At 39.8% G+C, this 14,804-nt stretch overlaps 1 protein-coding gene across 1 annotated transcript in view; it reads left to right on the forward strand.

The window, feature by feature from the left end:
* The first annotated feature begins 3,099 nt into the window (after positions 1-3,099).
* Positions 3,100-14,804, forward strand: part of MAP3K5 (mitogen-activated protein kinase kinase kinase 5) — an 83,098-nt gene continuing 71,393 nt past the window's right edge. Inside the window, exons 1-2 of the mRNA XM_009281577.2 lie at positions 3,100-3,249; positions 6,105-6,128. Coding sequence (XP_009279852.2) covers positions 3,127-3,249; positions 6,105-6,128 — 147 coding nt within the window. The 5' untranslated portion in view covers positions 3,100-3,126. The remainder of the gene's footprint in view (positions 3,250-6,104; positions 6,129-14,804) is intronic.

The raw sequence follows: 14,804 nt of genomic DNA on the forward strand, positions 1-14,804 counted from the left end.
CCACCTTCATTGAAATACTATTTTGCCACTTGTGAAATTGTATTTTCCAGTCAATGGAAAACATATCTTTCATTGCAGCAGGCTGTTAGATTAATTTCATCTAGGGGAAATGAGAGTGAGAGCCTGATAAAAGGGATTCTGGCAGTTTATCTATTGATGACCAAACAGTTCTTTTGGGCTTAGCTAAATCCTGGCTTTTATGAACTAGTGAGAATTTTTATGTATGTTCACTTGAGTTGGATTTGTCTTGAAAACCATCAGTCTTGCTCAGCTTTGCTAAACTTCTAATTGTACTTTATGTAACTGAATGTAGTATTTAGCTGCTTTATGGTGCACTTGACAATACACGTCAGGTGCTTTATAGGAATCATTACCACTACTGTTTTTTTTTTTAATGAGCTTCCATTTGTATTTGACTACTGAACTTCTGACCAGTGCTCCATACACCGATCCCTCCTTTCGTCAGAGGAGTTTCTCTCCTGATGCTGTGAAAGAAGATAGTCAGAAATGGGTCTGTCAGAAGAGTTGGTTTAGGGTATAGTTTGTTTTTTTTTTTTTATTGGATAGACACCTGGTCCCAAAAGTGCACATACTTTTTGTGGCTTGTTGGAACTGCAGGTAAGAATCGGGCTGTTCCCCTTGGAAACTGTGATACCAGCCCTGAGGGCTAGCCTGGACTTTAGAAATCTGATCTCTTTGTTGTGAATGACAACTTAATCTTAAAGTAAGTAACTGCTGGAGCGAGAAGGAAAATTTCACAGAATTTGGACCTATTCTAAGGAAGATACTGCTTTATCAAATGAGATTATCCAGAATATGTGGATTTCACAGAAATCTTAAAACATAAAGGAAAGAGATCCCCTTTAGTTACATAAGAAATATAAGTACCGTGACAGAGTTTATACCAGTATCTTAGTGTAATTTTTCTTAGAAACGTTTCCTTATTCATGTGATCCTTCCCTCCTCTGTTTAAGTAACTCAAGGCTTTTGTTTGGTTTTTTTGTATTGCTATGATAGAGTTTTGAGTTTGATCAGGCTCTATCACTTTATTTTTCTTTTTTAAGTAATATTTCTCTTTTAATCTTAGTTTTGCAACTCTAGTGAGAGCACGTTATCTTGCAAGATTTGAGAATTAAGTCATGGCAAGTTGCGCAAATTTTCCTCCTGCTCAATGTAACAGAAATGTACCATAGACTTACAGTTGCTCAAGATTAGACTTTTCTATGAATAAGAGTAGTTAAAAATAGAGCTTGTATTATGGTAACTTCCTAAAGAAAATAAACAAACAAGCCCTAATCTCATCCAAACAAAATATAGTAGCAATGTTGTCATTCTTGTTCAGCTTTTGTGATGTCTCAGTTTCCTAAAATTAATGAAAGTCAGCATATGTATGATCTTAGGAATGCACTGCCTTTTTTACTTTAATAAAATGTATTTGATGGAATCCATACTGCAGATATTTATGTGAAATTGGACAGGGGGAGATTCTTGGAATACAAGTTATGAAACTTCTAGAGAACATAATTTAATATTTGATTTTTTTTTTGGGGGGGGAGGGGGATTCCTTTTTTTATATACCATGCTAGTCTTCTCTCTTTTAATCTTGTTTCTTGAAGAGCCTAAGCTTGTATAGGCAAATGTTGTCTGTTCATCCTCCTGTGTGTATCTATCCTTTCTTCAGCTTTTTTAATAATTTCTAAGCGTGTAGGCCAGTTACAGTAAACTATGGCTGAAGTGTAGCTGTCTCAAAGGTGTTACTTTTCAACAAGTTGGAGAGACACCCTTGCTGCCTTCCCAGTTGAGTGCATGGGCACAAGGCTTACCTTTTTATTTAATATCTTCATTACAGTTTTGATGATCTAAGGAAATAGGCAAGGTGAAAGTTGTGGTTAGAGATAAAATCTCTTATTAGATTGATTAGAGTAGAGAAATTTGAGGGTATGTAAGCTTTTTGCTTACAGAGCTTGTCTTGCTATCTGCCTTTTTTCTGTCAAAAGCACCCACAGGAAGGGGAAAGCAGGGAGAGAGACTGGAAACCAGGCTGCTGCTTTTAACGGCACTACAGTTCTCTGAATTCCGTGGCCGCCCCCCACCCAAAAAAAAAAAAAGAAAAAACTGAATTGGGTGAAGAGACAGAAGGGTGTTTGCAGGAGAGGTGGAGATGAGTCAGTTTTCTTGTTTTGCTCTCTTGATCCCACAAGACTTTTGCAGTGGCAATATGCTGCCTGTTATAGTAGAAGCCTTAACTATTTCTGCTGACACTTTGTAATTGCCTCTTGTTTTACTTTTACATTGGTGTGAATCTGGGCAAGTGAAACACATGTTTTAAGAGAAATTGTGGACTACATTCCTTGTTCTGTAAGCATTTGCGCATGTGTTTAATTTTATTCATGCAGGTAAAATTTATTGTGAACAGAATTCTCCGCACAGCAAAGTTCTTACTTATATGGGGGGTTTTATGGCTTTACATATTCATGCCCTCTCTCCTCATCTGCTGTACCTTGTCCTTTTCTCTCTCTCTCTAGTCTTTCTATGAATCAAAATAGATCTGAATGGTTGTTTATATTGGAACTTTACTTTTGCCTTTCTTTCAATTTACAGCTGTTTTCTTCGAGAGTTCTAATACAGAATTTATACAGTATGTTCTGCAGTGATGTACATATGTTGCATGAATTTTTATTGCAACTTGCGCAGAGGGTGAAAATATACTTCAAATGTAATTTTTGGGTTTTTTTTTTCCATAAGGTCATCAATCATCCTGTGTAGATAACCGAACAGATTTTATTCTCCAAGGCACCAAATGAACTTTTTGCCTTTTCTTGATTAGTGATGTTTTACCACTTTTTACCTGAGGAAATAAAGGTCTCATTTAAAGGAAAAAAAAAAAAGGGGGAGGAAGGAAGAAAGAAAAGAGAAATTAAACCACATCCTGCTGACTACATTCAAAATTCAGACGTAACAGCTAATATGGGGAAATCCCTCCAGTTCTCTTATTTCCTACTTAAAATTGGGTGGTCTTATCAAAGCAAATTATGTGAAAAGACATGGCGTAGAAGTATTCGGCTGTCAGAAATGTGTGGCATTGACAATTTTTCATTTCTTTCTGCAGATATTGCTGTCGTAGAGATGAGTGATGCCTTCCGGCAGCCTTCCCTGTTCTACCACCTGGGAGTCAGGGAGAGCTTCAGCATGGCTAACAACATTATCCTCTACTGTGATACAAACGCGGAGTCTCTGCAATCGCTGAAGGTAGCTTTGAATGGAAGAACGGGGTGTGTTGGGGGGAAGTCACAGTTGGTCCAACTCCTGAAATGGGTTCTCAGTTTCCACAGGAAATACAGACACTACTTGTGGTTCACAAAAGAATAGCAAAAATATTCTGAGGCCTGGAAAGCATGGCCACAGTGAAATGCTGAAAAACTCAGTTTAGTTTTCCCAAGAGAAAGATTTAGATGACTTTATCACAGTCTGTTAAATATCTAGGTGTTAAATGGCTCTTTATGGAAACAGAAGTTTGACAAATTTCAGATGAGAAATTAATGGTTTTATATTATTAATGGTTAAAATACATGGGTTTGTCATTCAAGGGCATTACTGGTGTTTGGGGTAAATTGTTACAGTAATAACAGTCGGGTGAGAATGGTAGTGTGTAGGGGACAGCAAAATAATCCTTAAGTTTTAGCTCCTGTGTAAAGTAGCAGTTTTCTGGCCAAACCTGATGGGGTCCCAGATGGCCTCTGTATATCTTGCTGAGTTACAGCTGTTTACATCAGGTACCTGCAGGATTGCTGTGCTGGAGATTACCAGCAGCATAGCAGAGTTAGTAAAAACAAAGCTCGTGCCTGATCCTCGAGGGGGACAGTTCACAGTACAGTAGGTTGGCTTAAGGCAATATGGTGGTTTAAGATAATCTATGGGGCTGTGAATTGTGTCAGCCAAGGAGCTGATACTTGCTTCCTCGTGCTAACTCTACTAAAGGTTTCGTAACTTCCATGGGGATGGGGAAGGGCAGACAACTTGGATGGCAGATTCATTGCCTCTGATCAGGAGGTGTTTTATGCTACTGCGCTTCAATTCTAGGCATTGCTGAAAAGAAGCATTTTAGTAAGAATCTGGGTGAGTCAGACTGCAATCTGGGCACTGCTGCCTCTCATGAAGGGTTTGCTTCCACTGCTTCTGGCTAGTGCAGGATGCTTGGTTTTGATTCTGTCCCATTATTTGCAGCTTGGCCCTCTATTGGGAGGGGCATACCTTGACGAACTCAGTTTCTTCCTTCCAGATTTTCCTGGCCAACTGGACTGGTTGCAATCCAATTATTTCCTTTCTTTTTGCAACACAAAGAGCATACAGATAAAAGCCCTAAAAATAAAACTGCTAATGACAAAAGGCCTCTCTGTGGATTGAATTCAATTATGCAAGTACAATGATCTACAGTATAAGCAGAGCAGAATTTCATTGTACTGGGTAAGGAGCCAAATACCCAACTCCCACTGAAAATCACTTGGAGTGAGGCACCAGGCTTCCTTGGGCACTTGGGAGAACTTTTCACTAGTTTAGGAGCTGGACTTTGCAAACGGGTCACGTGCAGAATTCCCACTGACGTCAGTGGAAGCCCAATTATGCACAGGGAGACTTGGATGTCCCAGTTGCCACCGGTACAGTGCCCACTGAAAGACTCTGTTCAGCTTCCTTCAGCTTTGAGCAGGGCCCATGTTTCTGCTTTTGGCTGTTTGCAGGATAGTCGTCAGAGAGCAAGACTTTTTCCATGTTATTTAGTGGCTGCCTGGAAAAAGTATTTGTAGGCATGCCTGGGTATCTTTTGAGGCCATGTTTGTTCCTGTATTTGTTACAGCCAGCAGATAGAGTAGAAGCAATGCAGGAATGTGTGCGCAGTTTTCATCTTGTATAGAAGGTGGTGAATTCAAAAACTGAAAATTATGATGGAAATGCAGGAAACACAAAACTGCGGCACATGATTTAACTGGGGTACCAAGCAATGTAGGTAAACTTTTGCTGCTGGAATATTGCTCTATGTGAACACTCAGGTCGGGTTGGATGGGGCTTTGAGCAACCTGATCTAGTTGAAGATGTCCCTGCTTATGCTGGGGAGTTTGACTAGATGACCTTTAAAGGTCCCTTCCACCCCAAACCATCCTATGGTTCTATATATGTACATGTATAGGTTTGTATGTTTATGTATATAAACATATTTATGTCCCACGCTTCGAAAGCTAGCATCCGTTGTATGTGAAACATGCCCCCTCAACAGGGGGAGGAGCAGTTTTGTGGAAGCCTGACTTACGCAACATGGAAAATACGAGGCGCCTTGGTTTGACGCTGTGTTTGTTTTTCATGCTGTGGTGTAGGTGAAGTTGCTCAGCGGTCCCAGTGGCAGAGGTGTAGTGTAGCTTTCTGATAAATCTGGCAGGGTTATTGGTTGCTGGGATTAGAACTTGCTGACAAATCTTCCTGAAAGCGAGGTCACTGTCCGCAAGTGGTTCGCATTTGGGCTGTACCACCCAGATTAGTGTGCAAGAACCAGCTCTTCCCATCCATGTGAGCTCTGGCTTCTTGTTCTCTGAAACCTTACATTTAAAATATGAAGATGCATTCTTTGCATCAGATTTACTAGAACAATGTGAATTTCAACCAGTTTTGGAATATTTTAAAACCTCATAGAAATACTGCTTTTGCTATTCTTCAGTTTCTTCTGCTGGCAGCAAAATGTTGCTTACTCTATTTAACTTCTCAAATATGAGTAGATGTGTATTAATAGTCAACTTTTGGACAGCATCCCGTTTGGAAAATTTATATAGGGAGAGGTATGTACATGTGTGCATGTATATACAGATGCACACACTACATATGCTCCTGTGTGTATATATAGGAGGTAAGTATCTACTTGGTTCCATAGTTGTTTTGTATTTCCTGGGACAATACTTGATTTATATTGATTTGACAGGCATAGAAAACATCTACCAACTAGCCTTTTCCTGTCATGTGTCTGTGAACGTTAATATTAGCAGTCATACTCATCAGATACCTTTCCTAGTAGTTGTTCAGTGATATCAACATTATTTTTTTCTTCTTTTTTTTTATTCCAGGAAATTATTTGCCAGAAGAATAATGTAAGTATGATTTCTGGGTGCCAGTTGAAATCTAGGCATTCCAAACTTCTTCTGTTCCGTTTCATGTTGTTTATCTTTGTTTTCCGCTTGAATCGTTTAACACTCTCCTACTGTATTTTACAGAGTTAGATGCAGAATTCTGGAAATCCTAGCAGCAAATCTGTGTATATCACTTTGTTGCTAGGTACTGGGCTCACTTCTTACCTTGCCTTCATCTATCAGTGGTATTTTCCTTGCTGCCTTTACTTGTCTGTCATGTTTTTTCACACACCATTTACATCTGTCATTTTGGGGTTTTTTTCCTGTTGCCTTTTTCTGTACAGTGTTCTTTAGTGTTTTTAAAAAATACTCTATTGAAAAGCAGAGTTATTTGGAAACTGATGCTCATTTTAGAAACCCATGGCTACAGCTATGAAAATATATATATTTATAAAGAGAGAGTGTGTGTGTATTTATTTCTGGAAGTTGCGTCCTGGAGCCTGTTAGTCCTAGTGCAGTGCAGATCCCGGTAGTCTGTCTGTGACTGCCAGTCATTAAACTGTAGGTTTCTGCACCTTGGCGTCTTTCTGGTTTCTGAGGTTGGCCTTGCAAACCCCCCTTCCCTTTTTTACTCCCAAGTTCAAGGGAGGCAGACCCGTGACTGTGAGAACACTGCTTTCTCAATGTGGTTTGTTCCGGAGCAGCAGGGCCAGTCATGTCAGAATATATTATCTGGCACGTTGAGTTGTTCTTGGCTTCACTTTGGGACTTACTGGTAGCCATATATGCTAAGATATAATTTTATAGCGGTTAGTCAGTGGTGTGCAGATATCTTGAGGTGCTGTGTGTATGCCGTACAATTCCATATATTTGAATAAACTTTTCTAAGGGGCATATGAAGTATTTAATTTTAGAAATTGGTCAGGTTTTGTTTCCCACAGTGTTAAAACTGCCATAAAAACTGCAGTATTCTTGGTTATACTTTTTTATTTAACAGGGAAATTCATGGTTTAAGTACTGACTTCTGCCAGTGTGAAACATGATTCTTTGAAAAAGATGCAGTTACCTACTATAGCTGATAAAGTTTCTAAAGGTGACTTAAAAACCAGTGCAAGCTTTGGCCCTAACGCTGCATTTTGTTACATATTTTTGTTGTTGTTGTTGTTTTTAAAAAAAAAAGAATCAAAGGTGGTTCCATATAGCGTTTCTGTATAACTCTTAACCAAAAAGTGCTTTTCAGAGACCCACAGAATGCTGTGAATGACGTGTTAGACTAAAAATCTCTCGCCTTTCTCTAATGCAAGTGGGGTAAATGATCAGTTAGGCCTTTACACAAAACAAGAGAGAACAGTAAGGCCTTTCTTGTAAATGAATGTATTACATTCTGTATTTTTGTTCTGGTGGCCCAGGATCTGGGGAAAATGATGTGTGACGAATGTAATGTCCCTGGGAGGATAGGGGGAAGAGCTCTGTTAGCAGGAAACCAGCAGGAGATGACTTGTACAGTAGAATAAAGGGGAGATGTTGTTGTCTTGTCCTATTTTTAAATGACTCTCCCTGAAGCTCAAGGAGAGGTATCATAACTTGGCCTTCATCTGTTTGAGAAAGGATTGTTCTGGTTTCCATTTAGATTTGGATAGGTGGCTGTGAAGCTGTCATTTATCACTTTTAGAAACGTTTCGGTGTATGCCACAAAAAGAATGTGTTCCTTGAGAGTCTCAGATGTTTTCAAGCACACCCACATAACATCTTTTCTGGGAGGAAGTATTTTCCTAGGGATTAGAACAGGGAAGTCAGTAAAACTGGCTTAGCGACTCTGCAACTGATTTTTTTTTTTTTCTCTCCTCCTTTTTCCTCGTTTTTTGGCATGATGTCAGCCAAATTACCTGGAAGTAGACTTTTCATAATGTTGGTGCATGCCTAACGATTGAATATAATGCCTGCTTCATGAAAATCATGTATATTCATAAATCGTAAGACTCTTGGATAAATGGGTATGACAAAGGTGCTGTTCTTGAGAGGCTGTGACTGTGATGCCCACCCTTACCAAAAATAGTCGTATGAATGATTATGTGAGGTTGCAAATATGAAAAAATGAAATTCACATATGAATAAACCAGGAGTTTAGTCCTGCTGTTCTAGAACATGTTTTTTAATAGCATGCAAACATCAGCCGTAACAGGACAACGTATCCCTGGCACCAGGGGATTAAAAAGGCTACAAAACAAGTGTGTGTGGGGGTGTATCTATATATCTGTCTAACTGAAATGCCTTGTGTTTGCTTTTCCTGAACCTTGTATCCCTAAAACTAGTGGGGAGGAAAAAAAAAAATCCATTACCAACTGTTTTGTTCCTTGTTCTGACTGGATTTTTGTGCTTCCTAATAATAGTCAATACAACGTTGCATAGCTAGGATAAGCTGCCTGGAGCCTGTCAGGGCAGAGCAGTGAAAGATAACATAGATTCATTTCCTGTTATATGTGGTTTTATAGCTATTTATTTAGACCTTTTCCAAATGTTGCAGCAATACCAATATATTTTTTACAGGGAGTGATACTTCGACAGGATGCAGTTACTTCAATATTTGAAAGCTTAAGTTTAGTTTTTGCTGTTATCTGATTTTTGAGGTCAACCAAGCAGCAGAGGCATTCTAGAAATTACTAGTAAAGTTTCAGTCACAAGGAGATGTTGGTATAAAGGTTACAGTATATGGCTGTACTGTGCTTGTTTTAGCTCACCAATTTTTATTTCATCCTAGTTCTCCCCAGTTTGAATCTTACTGACTTCAGAGAAAAGCTGCAGGTCAGGTTCCAAATGGCCATTTAATCAATTCTTTTTAATTTCACTTCTTGCTGAATCTGAGGAAGTTTAATGTGCACGCGTTATACATGCGGTTTGCAGCCGCTTGCAGTAAGTAACACCTCGACACAGCGCTCACCTTTCAGTTCAGGCTGCTTGCTTGCAGCGGGTGGGCGTGATAGGCAGCCCCGGGAGCTGCCCGGGGCGTGAGGCCGCGGTACAGCTGCTGGCCCGATCGGAAGGGCGATCGGGAGGCAATGGGAACCGTTCTGCTGGGCAGCTGACTCGCAGGCAATAGCGATTAAGCAAGAGGGTTAATGTTATATGGCTGGGGACTCTTACTGGAGTCTTCCTTTTCTGACACTTGGGGGGATCAGAGATTGTTATTTTAACTGGTTTTCCACAGCCCTTCCTAACTGCCTCCTGTTTAAAGTGTAGCTTGGGAGACAGTTTGGTACACTGCTCCTTCAGTGGGAGCGGGAGAATGAGTGACCCTGGATGAGGCACGCAAGAGGCGTCTGCAAGCTTGGAGCCTGTGTAAAGGTACTCCTAGAAGACTGTAGATCCCATAGGGTGTCTTTAGCTATCGGTCTCTTTCACTGTGGAAATAGGGGGAAATATTTTTAATACTCCTCACCCAGCTGACAAATTATTTGGGGGCAGTTTGATTTTTGGTATCCACGTATGTAAAAATGCTACGTAGTAACCTTCAGTAAATATTTCGTTGATAATGACAACTGTGCTATTTATTGTTATTTATGATACATCACTCTCTCTTGCTCGTTCTTTCATTTTTTGAATTCTTTGACTAATATATTTGGCACATACTTTCCTTGGAAAAAGTTAGAACTTTTTTCCTATGTGAATATGATGAAAGGACCATGTAGAGTGTATGCTGGTTTTGAACACGCATTTAGGATGTGGCATGGTTGCAACAGAATGTTATTACTGAGCATATAAAGAAAGAATATATTCCCAAAGAAAATGGGAAGTATTTAAAAGAGTAGACCCAGTCTCTGTGCTTCAGTTTGTTTGAGGTGTGAGGCTTACTTATGTTCCTTTTCAAATCAATAGCAAGGCTGTCATTCATGTGAGTGGGATTTGAAGTGAACCCAAACTGAGTCTGTATTCATTAAAACATCAGCACATGTTGATTTACTGAGTCTTTGGGGGATGGAGGGAATAGATTTAATAACTTGGTTTAGGATTTTGCCATCTGCTACATATAATGCCATGTGCAGTCAGAGAATTACCTTTAAGAAAAATCTCAGCAGAAGAATTGAAATAAGAGCAGATATTTCTCAAAAGAACTAGTAGGAGAAATGCAAAAAAGCTGATCTTAATTAGAGGAGAGTCAGCAGGAAGAAAGGTTCCTGCTGTGAGATACTGCCTATTTTTATTACCTCAGCTGATTTTCTTTGTTAAAAAAAAAAAGGTTTCCTTGCGTGCTGACCTGAAGCTTAGGTAAGTCGATGGGATTCTGATAGATTCTTCCATCCACAAGTAAAGCATCATGGTTTTGTGTCAAAGAAAACAAAAATCCCCCCAAACTTCTTGTCTTTGAAGGCAGCTTTCTTCTGTTTGTGGATATTTGACTGTTAAGTGATTCCAACAGAGCAGTGTTAGTGAAGAGCCTCAGGGAATCGAGAAGACCGCACAGCATTGATTCCCTGGGATTTTGCAGATTTTCTCCCTTCTTTTGAAGTAGAATTCAAGATCTGAGAATTAATTGGGCAGAATTCAAATGCTCATTTGTATAGCACCATGTCTTCTTTATGTGTACAACTTTAAGAGAAAAATCTTCTGTACTGTGTCAGATGCATCTGTGGGGGAAAGAACAGCGTTTACCTTATTGCATGATGTTCTTTCTAATAAGACATGGTCTCCAAATTGAATTTCCAAAAGGCTGCCCCTTTCACAAGCAACAGTTCTGTATTAGAGAGGGATATTGAAAGAAGGGCTGTTTTATATTCTTATTGTGATCATTAAAATATAACTATATGCTATGCATTTTTATTATCTCTTAAATAGAAAAAGTTGCTATATTAATTTCTTTTCAGAAGCTGAGAAAGGATATCAAGTTCCAGTGACCAGTAGGTCTAGGTAGGAGCAGCATAGTCTTAAATTCTGTAACTGTAGAGCTATTAAGACAATCTTATGGGTGTATTTAAACTGAAATTACACACACTCTGGAATTGTTTAATTTTGCACAGTAAGCGAGGAAGGGATATTAGAAAAATATAAACCAAGTAAAACATTTGCAAAAATTAATTACAGATTTCGTCAGTTTGGTAAGCATTTGTTGTGTGTGTAGCTGGCTCCAGCCAGTACTTCTGTCTTCTGATTAGTCTGACTGATTTGATGAAATGAGCTATGACACAGTCTTTCAGAAGGTGGCCTGATGTTGCCAGGTACCGAGTGTCCTGGCCCAAAGCCTTCAAAGATATGTATGTTTGTATCTCCTAGATATAACTAGTTCAGCTGATCTGAGAGCTCAGGCCAAGTTTACCTTATCTAATGTCCTGAGTTCTTGTGCATCAGGCTGAACCATAGTAACTATCTGTGTGCACACTCATGGCCTGTCCCAGCCCCTGATGTTTTCAGTAATGCCTTTCAGTTTACAACTCAGGTGACCTGCAATCACTTTATAACTTTCATTAGTGTAATTTGAGCTTCTGAACCGTAAATCATGAGGGATTTATAAAGAAAGAGGGTTAGAAAATGAGACTTCTAGCACCTGTTGTTGATTGGTGGTGTTTATTCCCACCCGCTTTTGAAGGCCCTTTACATTACTCACGTTTTTTAAAGGATGTTGACGTAACTGAGAATATTGCAATTGGATTTAAGGTGTTACTCCTTTAAAAATTGCGCGTTTTTCTCGAATGGCTTGATTCTCTTATTTTCATTGTGCATGGTGTGGCAAGTCAGAGGAATGGACCAAAGGAAAACAACAATTTTGTCTTGGGTGCTCAGCAAACTTAGAATCTAGAGTGAAGTTAATTGGGGTTAGGAAGTTTGTGAGATCAGAGTTAGGATGGAGTGTTACAGGGCAGATTTTAATAGGATAAGTGGAATATGTTTAAACTTCCAAGTGGAATAATGTGCACTAAGTCAAAATGCAAAGCAATGTGTGAGCAGATGAGAAGCATGTGTCAGAAAGACCACCTGATCCTTTCTGACCTAAGTTAGTGTAGCTTATATTTTGACAAAGAAAGGTGAGAAAGGAAGTAAAAGCAGCTGAGATAGAGGTTGCATAGCCTGGGAATGAGGAAAGAAGCAAGTAATGCACTTTGCTTCGGGGAAGAAGGTTTAGAGCCGTCTGACATTGGAGCGGTTCCTCAGCTGCTGCCCCCACAGCTTGGTCCTCTCAGGCTCCCGTCCCAGTTGTTGCCCAAATGCAGTCGGGGTTGGGCTTTTTGTAGTTAGAATTTGTAACGGTGACAAAATATGTTTCTCTATAGTGCGAGACCATGGACTATTTTATACAAGAGCAGTCTTGCCATCACTGTTATCTTATCTTTCTTCCACCACTACCTTTAGTAAATAATATATAACTTTTGATTCTTTTTTTTTTTTTTGCCACCAGAACTATTGCATGTCTGCCTTTGTCAGGTTCAGCTGTTAAATATCTAATGTACTGTTTAGCTAGGAAAGTGAAATTTAGGTCACTATTTCTTGTATTTCTTAACTTTATTGCATGTGGGGTTTTTCTGGTTGTTTTTTTTTAAAGCCTATTTCCTAAGGAAATGAAACTTAAGAGCTTGTACTTTTTTTTTTTTTTCATCCTCCACCCTCTTTCTGTATCTGCCTGTTTTGTCTGTCTGATGAATTTCAGCCAACTTTGAGAGGTTTCAGAGATACAGTGTTTCCCACAAAATGTAACTGTCTAGGTTAAGTTAACAACCCAATTAATTCCCTGGCTGAGGGAAAAGCCACTGTGTTCTCAGACTACTTGCCACTGAGGATCAAGGTGAGATTCTGCCTTGAGACAATTCTCTGAGAACCCTGGGGTCCCTCTGAACAAACTGTGAATTGATTTTCTTTTCTTCTGTTATCTTCCCACGTAGCGGTTTCTCCTGCCTTTTAGTGTTAAGTTCTTCCTTGTCCACTGCTTCTGAAGGCTACTGGGTCTGCATGTCTTCTATAGCAGGCTCTATAATATAACCAGCTTTATAACCAGGTAACAGGAAAAACGCATGTAAACTAATTTTTGCTGGCTCTCTTGTTCCACTGAAATAGATGCCTACTTCCTACAGAAGGTGCACTTGGGATCAGTTTATAAGAGCTCTTTCTTGCTCAGTAATGGGCTCAAGCACTTGGCTTCTGAAGGAAGAGTAGTTTTCCTGCATGTAGGAATACTTATGAAGACTCTAGTGCTGTCTCTGTAGGTGGCCTGACCATTATGCCAGGATAAACTTTGGGTTCTGTGGATTTCAAAAGCTGGAAACATCCTTTTTCAGAGTTGATCTTTAATTAAGACCCGAGCTTTGGAAACAGCGTGCCAGAGGTCTGAGAAGGCCTTCCTGCAAGCAGTCTCGAATTTATTTTTAATGCACTGAATAAACATTTGGAAGTAAAATGCTTGCCCCGGGATATCTGTAGCTATTTCACCCTTTCTCTTGGCTCTGACTTCCCAACTTTTTCTCCTTTATTTAAAAAAGGAAAGTTGGAGAATAGTCTCAGTAGTGGCTCCTGTGCCAGTCACTGCCCACCCTTGTCCTGTAATTGCTGAAACCAATTCCAGCAAATTCATAATTTCCTCTGTTTTTGACTGTGGGGTTTATTAGGTTTTAGCAGGGTCAAAGGTTCATCTGTTCACTCTTGAAAGTGTGTGATCGCCTTACGTGCTAGCATGTTCTTGAGCAGAAGTGTCCATTCAGTTCTCCATTGTAAAGGCGAGCAGTTTGGGTTCCAGCAGCACACTCCTTAATTGCTTATTAAAAATATTGTCATACACTTCCCAGTTCTCAAGTTTCCTTTGGAATTGCTACACTCATGCACAGAAAAATGTGTCCTAGCTATTCGGCTGTAATAGTTTGCGGTTGTTGGGGGAGGAAGACTAAATTCATCCTTGTGCAAGTCTGTGTATGCAGTAATCTCCAACCAAGTTCTGGGTTAGTTGAGCTCAGTGGACCTCATGTAAATGCCTGCATCAATTAATTTTAAATTTTACAGAGTTTGTCAGGATCCCTCAGAAGTGGGGATGGGATTGCCTTTGTAGCGAGGTCTTACAGTTTCACAGTATAATAGGTGTAATTAAAAAAAAAAAGTAATTCCTGTACTCTTCATAGCCAATCTCTGATCTGTACTCAAACATGTTTACTGACATATCTGTACACATACGTTTATACAGACTAGAGTACCTCAATCCTTCCATGTTTTTAAAATCTAATAATGCATGTTAAAATGTTTTAAGCACACAGCTGGTATTGTGCATTTGAAAACTATTCAGTCACTGCTCTCTCAGTGCATGGAGCTCAGCTTGCCAGGGGAGTCTCTGAAGTGATGTCCTCATTGCTGTATTAACTTGTGGGAGACCAGAAGCAGGTGACCAGAAAGGAATTAACCTTGGAAGTCATTTAGGGGTACCAAAATGATGGGTGTCAAGAAGTGCTTCCTCAGGGCTTTTCTTGCTGGGCTGCTGGCCACTCCAGTAGCAGAGTCTGAGCTTTGACAACCAAATGGTAGAACGCCTTCTGATTTTGATGGTGTGCTGTCTCATAGTTAAGACCCTTTGGAACCATAAATCATAGAATCATAGAATAGTTTGGGTTGGAAGGCACCTTTAAAGGTCACCTAGTCCAACCCCCCTGCCGTGGGCAGGGACATCTTCCACTAGATCAGATTGCTCAGAGCCCCGTCCAACCTGACCTTGAAAGTTTCCAGGGATGGGGCATC

The sequence above is a fragment of the Aptenodytes forsteri genome, unplaced genomic scaffold (assembly GCF_000699145.1).
Source record: "Aptenodytes forsteri isolate BGI_AS27 unplaced genomic scaffold, ASM69914v1 Scaffold82, whole genome shotgun sequence".
NCBI lineage: Eukaryota > Metazoa > Chordata > Aves > Sphenisciformes > Spheniscidae > Aptenodytes > Aptenodytes forsteri.